The sequence below is a fragment of the Chroicocephalus ridibundus genome, chromosome 5 (assembly GCF_963924245.1).
Source record: "Chroicocephalus ridibundus chromosome 5, bChrRid1.1, whole genome shotgun sequence".
Taxonomy (NCBI): Eukaryota; Metazoa; Chordata; class Aves; order Charadriiformes; family Laridae; genus Chroicocephalus; species Chroicocephalus ridibundus.
The window spans coordinates 39988430-40001107 of NC_086288.1; the positions used below are offsets into that span (position 1 = coordinate 39988430).

The following is a 12678-nucleotide window of genomic DNA, read 5'->3' on the forward strand; positions in this document are numbered from 1 at the left end:
CAGCCCAATTAGCAAGTAGATACAGGCTAGCTTTATTTATTCCTTCATCCCAAGTTTACAGATTGATAAACTTTTGTTGTAAAGTAAAGGAGACCCTAGGAATAAAGGAGACGCCTTAATATCCTTTTGGATATTTTCATGACTGAAGCTTGGTACAAGCAACCTTGTGTTCTCCTCCAAATCCTGGAGGAGGAAGGTGCTCACTCTTTTAACTTTTGTTTCATATATATGTTTACAAGGTATTCCAACACTTCAGTGGAAACATCCCTATTGTATAATGTCTATCCATTCAGCTTTTCTTCCTCTGTACCGCACGGTTTTTACTTTCTAAAAATTCACTTACGCTTTATCATCTTGTCAGATTTCCGTTATGCTGGCTGAGCACACTGTCTCATTTACTGTCACTTCTAATTAGACCTAAATTTCAACAATCCTCATTTTCCCACACATCATTTTTCGTCCAAAATTTCTAAATCTTCTGTTGCAGAACAGCTCTGGTCTTTGTACGCTGCAATATGGTAGACGCGCACGCAAGACATTTTATCAGTGTCTTGCTGTAGTTACTGTCTTTTTGCTTTAATGCATCCTGACCCAAATGTTTCTGAAATAGTTCCTAACATTGACTGGATGAAGGATTTATGTTAGTGGACATAATATTTGCTGTTTCTCCTTTGCATCAGTCAAACCATTCTCTGCTTAATTTTGAGTATTTTTATATGTTCACAGGTGTTGGTGTGTTAAACAATTTATTGTATGCAGTAGGTGGTCATGACGGTCCTTTGGTAAGAAAAAGTGTTGAAGTGTTTGATCCTGTCGCCAGTACATGGAAGCAGGTTGCAGACATGAACATGTGCAGAAGGAATGCAGGTATACGCTACTATTACTTTTAAATTGTGGTAATATCATTTAGTGTAAATGGCATGTTCCTGGATTTCTGCTTTCATGATGTCACAGAATAGAAAGCATGCTTTTTATGGGGTAAACAAGCCAATTGCTAATGTTCATATTGGTGTCCTGTCTTTTTTTTTTAGGGGTTTGTGCTGTAAATGGTCTCTTGTATGTAGTTGGAGGAGATGATGGTTCCTGTAATTTATCAACAGTGGAATATTATAATCCAACAACTGATAAATGGACAGTTGTGTCATCTTGTATGAGTACAGGAAGAAGCTATGCAGGTGATGTGCACAGATAATGATTTTAACAGACTTTTTCCAGTATAAAAGCTAGGATAAGAAATCTGACAAAGCATCCAAAGAAAGTCCCGTCTAAGGTAAAACCTAAGATAGTGGAATGGGTATAAAGAATCTGATGGTATGTTTTGAATGATGACTTCAAACAATTATTCACTACAAGGAAAAAGATGGTATTAAACTAGTCAAAAGGGATTTAGCATGTAAATGGTGAGTCAGAAAGATGATTCTAGTATGACCAGTCCTTTCTTTAACAAGAGATTTGTGTCTCAGTCTACGTGCGTCCAATTCTGAAGTTCTTTGGGATTTGATATTTAGCAAACAAGAGCTGTTTCAGGAATCTTTTCCTTCAATAATTGCCATTTCTTAAATGAGTTCTTTAAGTGAATGTTAAGGATATATTTCCCTGATAACAAAATGAAACTTGAGTAATGGCAAATTTTTTCAAATCACGGAAACTTTCAGAACTTTGCAATGATTCAGACAACTTTGTCAGACAGAAATTAGGGAAAATATGAACACTGATGCTGGTGCAGTTTTTTGATGTTATACTAGTTGCGAGGTATTATATTAGAACTTGATTTCCATGTTCTTATTTTTTTTTTAAATACTACCTGAAGATTTATGCCTTTTTCTTTCCTCGCTCTAGGTGTTACAGTTATTGACAAACCATTATGATCAGTAGAAGGATTTTCAACTTGATTATGCACTAGAAGCAGTCTTCAACAAGTGTATTTGAAGTGACTGAGTATCTAAGCACTTCTCTACTTGTAGCTGCACCTTGAGTCACAGTGGAAGATGTGACTGTCTACAATTACAGATGACAGATGATGAAGATTACTCTAGGTAGAAGCAAGGCGTAGGATTATTCTGCAGTTGAGCAGAAGCTGATTGAATTTTTGAAGTCTAGTGGACCATTTCTTTTCTTATTGCAAGGTCTTCAGAGAAAAAAAAAAAGCCACTTTCATAAGGACAGACTTATGTCAGTCATGACTGAGAAACGGATTGTCAGTGAAGAATGGTGTGTATTCTGGTGAAAGTAAATTTTTGTCTTATTTTTTCCAGAGACTAATAAACATATTTAAAGAAATGAACTTTCAGTCTTCATAGTAGGTATTGAATCCCACCTCAGTAATTCAAGCTGGCATGGGGTAAATGTTTCCTTTTATAAAACTTTTGTTACATAACTATAATATGTGCATATGTTTGTGTGAGCATACGTTGCTTTCTATTGAAATACTTCAAAACCTGATTTTACTATTTATAATTTGGCACAGTACTTTGAATATGCCAGTACTATGTTGTAAAACAGAGTTGTATTTTTTGATATGTAACAATGCTTAACACTACTAATTCCCACTGAAGGAGAGATCAGAGATGGTATAACACTTCTTGAACAGGTGTAATTTTAAGATCTTTTTAATAAAAATGTTGTCTGTACTTATGACTTTTTTTTTCTGTTCAATTTTTGGTCACATTTAGATGTTACTTCTTTCTTACCTTTTTATCCAAAAGGTGATTTGGCATGAAAATAACTGAAAATTTATAATGAATGTATGAAGTTGCATTGAACTTGCATGGTACTAAGGCCTATTTATGCGTGTAATCGTAGCTTCTATTAGCTAGTATCTGAATATACTGTATGTGGCCACGCTTATAAAACAGCTCATTTTTATTTGTTCTTGGATGGCCTTCTTTTAACATGACCAAAGTTATTGTCATATTTGAGACATTTTCTTCAAATAAAAGTTTGTATATTGTTTCCTAATGCCAACAAGTCGCTTAAAACTTGTGTTTCGCCATACAAGTCTCAAACTAAATAATCTTGACGTCAGTGAAAAGATTTTTGTTTTTATTGGGGAGTGGGGTGGGGGCAGGGGAAGCTGGTGTTATATGAACGCAAGCAAGTTGAAAAGAATTGTTGAGGAACTGGTCGTGTAACCATCACTGCTTTGCTGCAGGTTTGTTTCTGAAAGCTTTGGGGTTTGGTTATTTAAGGTAGCAGCCACCTCTAAGTCACGGTGAAACTAGTTGAGCTGTGGAATTAACAGGATGGCTGAGAACATCATTTTTTTGGCTGATGCCAAAATGAAATGGATGCCTTCGTTCTACTGTTGATGGTGTATGACATATCGTGGGTTTGGGTAGCGGGTTTCACTAGGAACATTCTCTTTGAATTGTACATTCGAGTTATTTGTAGAATTTTACCTGCACGATACCGAACTCCACGAATGGGGTTCCGGTCCATCGCTACCCTGACCTACCCTTATATTTCGGTCCTTTCACTCACGCAAGGCGGCCTGGCGTGCGGGCACACGCCGACAGCGCCAGTCCCCCGCAGCCGCGGGCAGCGCCGCCGCGGCCCCGGCTCCTCCCTGAAGAAGACGACGGCGGTGAGCCGGCCGGCAGCCCCGCCGTGCCCCGCGGCTCCTGTCAGAGAAGCGTCAGGAGCAGCGCGGATGCAGGTAACGGGCAACCGGGGCCTCCTTTCCCTCGTCCCGGCCGCCGCCACGCGGGCCGCGCTGTGACTCCCCCACCCCTTCCTCCTCCTCATGCGACTGTGCTTCTTGGCAGCTTCAGCGGCCGGGCCGCGTGTAGGCAGGCGGCGTCTTGCGGGGCCGCGTACCCGCCGGCGGCTCCCCGGGACCGGCCCAGGGGCCAGGGAAGGGCGCGGCCCGGCCCCGCCCGCGGCACTGGTCTCCTCCTCATCACGTCTTTGACGTCAACCGGCCTCCCTCCCGCCTCATTGGCCGCGCGCCCAGGTCTCACTATCCTCACTCCACCCCTTCAGCCAATGGGCGCGCGGGATCGGCCGCTTCCTCACGCCTGACTCTCCGCCGCGGCCGCCCGCCAGCCAATGGGCGCCGCGCCGGGAGTTGCTGGGCGGCCAATGGGAGGGCGCACTTGAAGAGCCGGCGGCCCCGGCGGTTGTTATTGCTGCTGCGGGTGCTGCTGCCGCCGCCGCCGCCGCTTCCGCCGCGGCGTGAGGGGCCGCCGTCACACAGGTGAGGGGGCGCGGAGGGCGGGCGGGAGGTCGGTCGCGGCCTGCCCTGGGGGTGCCCGCGCCGTTGCCGGGGTGCGGAGGCCCGGACGGCTGCGCGGCTCCTCCCGGTGGCACCACGGTACTGCTCCGGCGGGTGCCGCTGGCCGGGCGTCTCCCCTGGGCATCCCCTGCCTCGCCGCCATCGTCCGGCCGGTGCCCGCCGGCGGCCTGTGACAGGGTCTGTCCGCTTACTTGCAGGGTCCTCGCAGACCGGACGAGCCTGATCCCGGCGCTGCCTCGCCTCTGGTCCCTCGGCTGCTTCTTCGTGAGGGTGAGTAGCCCTGCGTGTGCCCGTCGGCTCGGGAGATCGGGTCGTGAGCTGCCTTGGCGTCTGCCATGGCGTGTTGACTGCTAACAAAATGATATCTGCTATGGTATATCTATTTGCTGTTAATACGGAACGGTAGCATCTCGGTGCTGTTGCTAAGAAAGAAGAATGGAAGACGTTGTGGCTGGATACCGAGCTTGGTGTGTTATTTCTGTTGGACCTAGTCCGAGCGTATCAGCTGGGGCCTGACCGCATCCTCTGGCCTGTGGATTGCGCACACGTTTTAGGGTGGAAGAGGGACCTGTTAGAGCGGGTGCGGAGGAGGGCTGCGAAAGTGATCAGAGGGCACATGGCCTACAGAGAAAGGCTGAGCGAGTTGGGGTTGTTCCCCCCTGAAGAAGAGAAGGCTCCAGGGACACCTTACTGCTGCCTTTCAGTACTTAAAGGGGGCTTATAAGAAAGACAGAGAAAGATTTTTTGCCAAGACCTGTAGCAACAAGACAAGGGGCAATGGTTTTAAGCTAAAAAAAAAAGAAAAGGGTGGGTTTAGACTGGACATAAGAATGGCGTTTTCTACAATGAGAGTGGTGAGACACTGGAACAGGTTGCACAGGAAGTTGTGGATGCCCCAGTATTGGAGGTGTTCGAGGTCAGGTTGGATGGGGTGTTGGGCAACCTGGTCTACTGAAAGATGCCCCTGCTGATGGCAGGGAGGTTGGGCTAGATGATCTTTGAAGGTCCCTTCCAACCCAAACCAACAAGCGGCCTCCTTTGTGGAAATGGCAGAAGTTCTGGGCACCTGCGGGAACGCTGCCTTTATGCTTTTAAGAGCTGTGATGAAAACCGTCTTACTTATGGAAAGGTGGATTGCCTCAGGCCACATGCAGTCTAGAGGCAGTCTGCAGTGTTGATGTGGTTTGCATGGATTCTGGCTCACAGCTATGAGGCTGGATAATCAGGAGATCACATGGTTAATTTAATTTCTAATATCTGGTTTGAACCTTTCTGTGCCCTTTTAGTACAGAATCATCGTACAGAAGACTTGAAATAAAATTGGGTAATAATTAATATTTCTTTATCCTTTTGCTCCCTTGAGCTAATCTGAAAACTTGAGAAGCTGATTGTCTCTCAAATTGGTTTACCTCTCAAACTGGTCTTAACCTTTGCACTTTTACACTATTCTATATAAAAAGTATCTGTCTCTTGCTTCTCTTCCCTTCCTTGTTTTACTTTAAAACTAGGTAACAAGGAAGATAGGTGATTTTTTTTCCCCTGAAGATTAACTGCTGTTTATTCATTTTTTTTTCTCAAAATTTGCAGGTTACTTATAGACAACTGCAGAAGAACTGTAATTGTGATGCTTTATGTTTGAACAATGGCAATGAACGACAGCGTTAATATCTTGAACTCTGCTTATTTGGCGGTGGAATATATAGACTCTTTCTTGCCTGACAATCCCTTGCAGCAACCATTTAAAAATGCCTGGAATTACATGCTGGATAACTACACAAAGTTCCAGATTGCAACTTGGGGGTCACTTATAGTCCATGAAGTTTCATACTTCTTGCTGTGTGTACCTGGATTTGTCTTTCAGTTTATACCATACATGCAGAAGTATAAAATTCAGCAGGTAAGACAAAGTTGTGAACTACGTGCTTCCCGATTTGTCTTTGAATACGTGAAGTAGAGCATATAACTGCAGTTTCCTACTTTCCAATTTCTATGACCCCTTTTCCTCTATCATTGTGGATACTCTGGAAGTGACAGAGCAAAATTACAATGTGTGAGGAGTGGAAGAGAAGTAGATTTTGGGGAAGGAAAGGAGTTACTTCCAAGGGAGAGTATCCTTTCCACCATGGTGGTATGAAAAGGGTATGTCAGTCTCTGTGTTAGCAAAGTTGAATTTTCTTCATGTAAGTTTATATATCAGCAGGGGAAGGTATAGTAGAATCACAGCATCTGGTGGTAGAGGTGTATCTTGGTATTATGAAGGAATTACATGGTATGTTTATGTAATAGCAGGTGTCTCTTTCTAAGTATTTCCATGCACACCCTCTTGAGAGGATTTTGAAGTATTTTAACAATGGAGATAACCTAGGATGGACTGCACACTCCTAATTGGTAGCAAAGGCACATCCAGTTTCTAAAGATGATTGTTTTCATCCAGTTCCTTGTAATATGAGTTGGAAATTAATAATACCAGCTCCTGAAATGGTAAAATGTTTCTCTGCAAAAACTGGATGTTTCAAGACAACTTATTTCTTCACAAGCTTGTCTTCTCTTTGTATTATTTTAGCTATGGAAATACATTCTGTGGTGTGAAGAAGAAAAGCAAACTTAGATTTGTGTTAAACTGTTGAATATGACATGTTTCTGCTAATTGCAAACACTGAAATAACAAGAATAGCCTTGGGCGACTGGCAAAGACAACTTCTGTTAAGAGAGGCTTACTTTAAATTTTACAAAAAGCTAGCTTAGAAAAACAGGAGGTTTTGATGAAACTGAATCCAATCCCATGTAATCTGTATTGCCTGAGTTAATTTGTGTTACTGGAGGACCTGCTATCTGTCTTCCACAGGGAAATCAAACTGCCTCCAAAGTACTTTTTGCAGCACTTCACTTACGCGCAATAAACGTACGTAACGCAACTGACTACTTTTGCTTCTTCTTAGGATAAACCAGAAACATGGGAAAAACAGTGGAAGTGTTTCAAAACGCTCCTCTTCAATCACTTTTTCATTCAGCTTCCTCTGATTTGTGGCACCTATTACTTCACAGAGTATTTTAACATTCCGTATGAGTGGGAAGAGATGCCTAGATGGTAGGTAAATTTTTCTCGTATGTTGATGCTGAGTTACATACAGTTGGAGGCAGAATATTTAATAAATGGTGTCGTCAACTCTTAATGTACGGTAATTTTTTGGTGATGTAAACTGCGTTTGTTAATTGTGCTTCTGATGATCCTTAACTGCTGTAAAAGCTAGAGTTTTTTCATGGTTTGGGCCAGATTGGCCTATGAAGAAAGTTGGTTCTGTTTTACCTCAAACCAGGACAATTTTCCTAAATCTTTTTTTAAATGGCCCCAAATTGTTCTGATACTCAGAAGAAGGGGCATTAGGAGGGAGCTTACGGGAGCAAAGCAAGTTTCTTGATGGCATGGGTTAAATAGTGGACTTTCTGGGTTTTCCCATTTTTTTGATTCTTCCTAAGAGTTTCTTCTCTCCACCTTGTTTTATATAATAGCAGCAGTGTGTTCCTCAAGGGAGAGAATGTACCACTTGCTTCCCATTCTCCTTTTTTGCACTAAACTGATAGACTTTTAAACAAAACTGAGTTATAAATGCCTCTTTTTTTTTTTTTTTTCAATAGCTGTTCTTTACAACAGAAGCTCATGTTTCTTGGAAATTTCTATCATCTGGATAGCTGATGCAACTCTGTTTTTATCTCTACATCTTACGCAGTCTATAGATGTTCTTTATAGTTTGTAATATTGAAATGACAGTTTATTATGCTGCGTGCTGATTCATTCAGCTTATCAACAGATGAGCTGATAGGTACAGGGACTAATGTGCTCAGCAATTAATATTTTCAGTATTTTAAAAAGGTAGTGTCAATGCACTGTTATTCAATGAATAATATAAATAAACATTTCCCAACCTTACTAGTACACAAACTATTTTATCTTTTAGGATTGTCTCCTAGTATGTTCTATAACTAATAGCTCTTCTGCTTTTTAAAGGTATGTTCTGGTTGCCCAGTGTTTTGGATGTGCAGTGATTGAAGATGCCTGGCACTATTTCCTGCATAGATTGCTGCATCACAAGAGAATATACAAGTATATCCATAAGGTTCACCATGAATTTGTTGTATGTATTCCTCGATTATTTTTTAATAGTTTTTAGTATGTGCGGTTTCATACAACTTATTTAAAGGTCTTACTTGAAAGACTTAAGAATTTTGCATCCCTCTGACAGTGGAATAGATGTCTTTTCTTGAGCTCTTTGTCAAGAAGAGTCATCCATTTTGTTTCTGAAAACACCTCCTGTATTTCATTTAATGGGAATGAAAGGTCGCACCCAGTCAGCTCTTTTGAAGTTTAATCATATCTGTTGAGCTAGGTGAAAGCAAGCTTTTAAAAGCGTGCTTGATTGTGAGGGGAGGGGGGAAATGGTCGATTTCTGGGTTTGATCGTTCATCAGTTCACCACCACCACCTAGGGTGTTACCCAGAACATACTAATACCCAGAACAGGATCCAGACAGGTGGCTCCTACATGGCCTGGGTGTGTGCATCGTATGTGCAACATATACGAGTCAGGGAAGGATTATAGCTTTGGGTATGGGCCTCTGGAAGCAGTATAGCCAGTTGTGTTATACTGCATTGATACCACAGTGCAGTACAGAGATATTTTGGATGGTTCCGCAATTAGCGGTGTTGAAGCTGACATTGAACAGGAGGTAATGAGCCATGCTTGACGGGAGGTGGCACTGTTCTGAGCCAGGCAGGGGTCCGGCAGTGCTTATACCTTATAGTTGGTGTAAGGCAACTGTCTCTGGATCACAGAAGTCAGTGCTGCTCTGTTTGTGTACCGCTGTGTTTCAGTGTATAACCCACACTGTGCCTAAGGTAAGCTGCAAGCGACTGTGTCTGGGGTGGTTTATACGGGCTGTGATAATAGAGAACTGATTGATGCATGCAAATGTATGTACATCTGCAGCAGCAGCCGCTGTTTCCTTCTTGCTCTGGGCAGCCCCTCAGGTCTCTAGCAAGGAGCAGCTTCTGGCCATTATTCTTGAGTGGTTAGCAGTTCACACAGAAGTGATCTGTAGGCTAATGGCTATTTCGGTAAAAACTTTCCCTGATAGTAAAAGGTGATAATTTTAAAATTGCCCTTAAGCCGAAGTGAACTTGCTGGTTTTCTTATAATCAAACTTATAACCTTGAGCATTAGGTTAATTTTTTTTTTTAATTATTATCTTTCTACGGTGGTCTACTTTTGAAAACTCTCTGTAGAATTTCTTTTTTTGTAAACTAAATGTAGGTGTGACTCGAGGTTGCGTGTATGTGTACATATGTATATTTTAAAAAATTATCTATATAAAGAAAAGGTTTTATTTCAATATCAACAGTAATATTTGAATAGTAAGAATTTATCTTAAAAAAATTGTCAAAGATGAGGGGTGCTTTTAAGTTATTTTTAAAATAAATTTCTAAGTGAATCTTGACTCTCAAAATATTTTGGCTTCCTTCTTTCTTCTGCTTCCAAGACGGGATGTATAGCAAAGCTGATAGGAGCTTCCCAAACACTTATAATATTCCTGAAATAATGCTTTGGCCTTGGGTAATGGTAAGCCTAAATAAAAATTTCCAACTTTTCAGCAAGTAGTGAAGTGTATGGAATCGCTAATGCAGTCATAATCCTTAGGACCTTGGAATAGTGTTTTCTGTTTTCCCAGCGAGGAGCTGAACACCTGTGTTGAGGCCCTTGCTCAGTCAGACCATTTCCTTTACCCACAACATCATTCCCTTTGTCCTGTTGTAGTCTTGTGGGGTAATGGGAAGGGGAGAGTACCACAAAATGGTGATTCTGATTTGGGGGTATATAGAATTGGAAATGTTGACTGTTTTTCTGCCTGTTATCTCTTTCTAGTCTCCATTTGGAATGCAAGCAGAATATGCACATCCTCTGGAAACACTTATCCTTGGAACTGGCTTTTTCATTGGAATTGTTGTTTTCTGTAACCATGTGATTCTTCTGTGGGCATGGGTAATATGTCGCTTGATGGAAACCATTGACGTACACAGGTGAAATCCTCATTGCTTTTTAGTAATTGCTTTTCTTCTTCTCCTTAAACCTGTCTTAAACTTACCCATTTCTTTCACTGAGCTTTAGTGTTTATTTTGCACTGAAATGCTTTACTGCGTCTTACAAAGAAGGACACAACCTGAACAGTTAACACGATTTTCTGTTTTGAGGTAGTGTTAATAGCAAATCTTGCCGATTAGAAGAGTGTAGACTGTCAGCTAGACCATCTTGAGGGTTTCAGAAGCTAGGTGCCTCGTTAGGATGTCTAGCTTTTGATATTTGGTGTAAAAGTGACCTTTTGCGTAATAGAACACCAAAAATCAATTTAGAAGTACAATATTCTAGCAAAGAGTTCTTTCCATTTAATACTTTGTCAGCCAGTTTTCCTGGACAAGAGAAACTTTAGGCTAAACCACCCATCACTGATGGTTTAGTTATATATTGGTTGTAGACTGAGAAGTGTATGTTGTGACATATCATAAAGTAATTGATGCAAAATATGAATCTCCCTTGATAATTATCACTTTAGTTTGTTGTCCACGTGAGGTGTTTATAACAAATTACCTTGCAGTCTCCCCACTAGGTGGTGTAAGATGCCTTCCAGTACTACTAAGCAAAAGAGTTGAAATCCCTCTAAAGCAAACTGTCCTGGTTTTAACGCTACTTTAATTGTATATTTTGCATTTTAAACATTTGAAGAACTTGCAGTAAGCTGAATGTAAGAGTAGAAACACTACAATTGTAGTTGATTTGAGATGCTGTTTGGTAAGCAGCTAAGCTGATGTTCATCGCTTGTCACTAAAAGATGGTGTTATTTCTTGTTCCTCCTTCCTAATGTCACTCTTGAGTCAGTTAAAGCTGTGAAGCCAGCTGTGATTTTTTTTTTTTTAGGGCACTTGCTTCAATTTTTTTTGTCACCTAATACACTGCGCTGAAAAGGTCAGCAAGTGCCAAAGCCATTGTGGGATAGTTCACAGAAGCATTTGTCTAGGATAGGAGGGATCTTGTTTTCCTGTTAAGGCAATGTTACAGTGGTTACCTCAGGGCCTTATAATACCAAAAAAATATTTTTATTTTATAAAGACAACAAGTAAGTGTCTATATAGTGGCTTATATCTGAGAAAAATCCTTACTATAATTGCTTTTCTTTTTTTGCCCTCCACTGTAGTGGCTATGATGTTCCGCTGAACCCTCTTCACTTGGTGCCTTTCTATGCTGGGGCCCGTTTTCATGATTTCCATCACATGAACTTTATCGGCAATTACGCTTCAACCTTCACGTGGTGGGACAGAATCTTTGGTACAGACTCGCAGTTCATTGCCTATAAAGAAAAAGAGAAGAAGCAACAACTCATAACAAAGAAGAAGGCTGACTGAATTTCCAGCGTAAAAATTCTAATGCTAATACTGGTAGTCAACTTTTGCTTTTCTGTAAAGCAAAATAGTGATCGGATGTTAAGCATAAATCTTGTTCCTTGGCTACTAAGTGGTAGGGAAAACCAGCTAATTACACTGCAGTATCTTCCTAATGGGAATGCTTTCTATTTTATACGTAAGTACTGCATATATTTTAACTACAGATTTAAAGATGATGCAAAAAAACCTGAGATGACTTGCGTCTATCCATTTTTTTTTTGGAAAAAAAAAAATATTTCGATTTTATCTTTAATGTTGCCCACTTTTGGATCCAGGTAGAATTATATATGAAATTGGACTTAGTTTTTTTAAATATATATTCTTAAATTTGTAATATCAAATAGCAGAACATATTAACTGGTATCAGCACTGTATTATTTAAATATTGGGTCAAAGTTGCTTAAAACCAAAACATCTGTTAGTAAGAAGCTTGGACAGGCTGTTTGCACACTGGATAATGAGAACTGTTAATAACAGAATATCTGGCTAAAACATGAGTTAGCAGAGACATTCCTGATCTAGATTTATTATGTTATTTTAGATTACAGGCAAAAAGAATAGAAGTTTTTGTTGGAAGAAACTGGTTTTTGCTGCTCTCTTGAAGTTTTTCTGTCAGTGTACTTAGCATTTACATTACATTCTTCTCTGTGTGTTGTAATTTGCTGAACTGACTTGTTGCTATATTTGCACTTGTGACTGATAAAATAAATGTGGATTGGTTTGATGCGTGTATTATACTTTTCATATGTTTTTTTAATACAAAGCTGTGATTAAAAACCACGTAGGATATTGCATCTTACTCTGTTCATCTCTAATGAAGCAGCATTGTTTCTGTTAGTATGGTCTACGGCAGTTCCATCTGTTAAACTACTTACAGAGACAGCAGTAAGAAAGGAAAGGAAAGAACATCTTGTAAATTCTGCTGATTTGTGTTATGAAGGATTCGGATACATAGC

At 40.9% G+C, this 12678-nt stretch overlaps 2 protein-coding genes across 3 annotated transcripts in view; both read left to right on the forward strand.

The window, feature by feature from the left end:
• KLHL2 (kelch like family member 2) overlaps positions 1–2978 on the forward strand; it is a 62303-nt gene extending 59325 nt beyond the window's left edge. For both annotated transcript variants that reach the window (XM_063336124.1, XM_063336125.1), the window contains 3 exons: positions 727–867; positions 1032–1175; positions 1840–2978. In XM_063336124.1, the coding sequence (XP_063192194.1) occupies positions 727–867; positions 1032–1175; positions 1840–1868 (314 nt within the window). In that variant the 3' untranslated portion in view covers positions 1869–2978. The remainder of the gene's footprint in view (positions 1–726; positions 868–1031; positions 1176–1839) is intronic.
• A 1064-nt stretch (positions 2979–4042) lies between these two features.
• On the forward strand, positions 4043–12455 carry MSMO1 (methylsterol monooxygenase 1). The gene is made up of 7 exons (XM_063336827.1): positions 4043–4195; positions 4432–4504; positions 5822–6131; positions 7174–7322; positions 8241–8367; positions 10152–10306; positions 11476–12455. The coding sequence occupies exons 3-7, from the start codon at positions 5877–5879 to the stop codon at positions 11681–11683; spliced, it is 894 nt and encodes a 297-aa protein (XP_063192897.1). The 5' UTR covers positions 4043–4195; positions 4432–4504; positions 5822–5876; the 3' UTR covers positions 11684–12455.
• The last annotated feature ends 223 nt before the right edge of the window (positions 12456–12678 follow it).

Coding starts and splice junctions, on each gene's coding strand:
- MSMO1 (XM_063336827.1), top strand. CDS start 5,877: ATGGCAATGAACGACAGCGTTAATATCTTGAACTCTGCTTATTTGGCG. Junction 7,323..8,240: donor TGGGAAGAGATGCCTAGATG/GTAGGTAAATTT, acceptor TGCTTTTTAAAG/GTATGTTCTGGTTGCCCAGT. Junction 10,307..11,475: donor GAAACCATTGACGTACACAG/GTGAAATCCTCA, acceptor CCTCCACTGTAG/TGGCTATGATGTTCCGCTGA.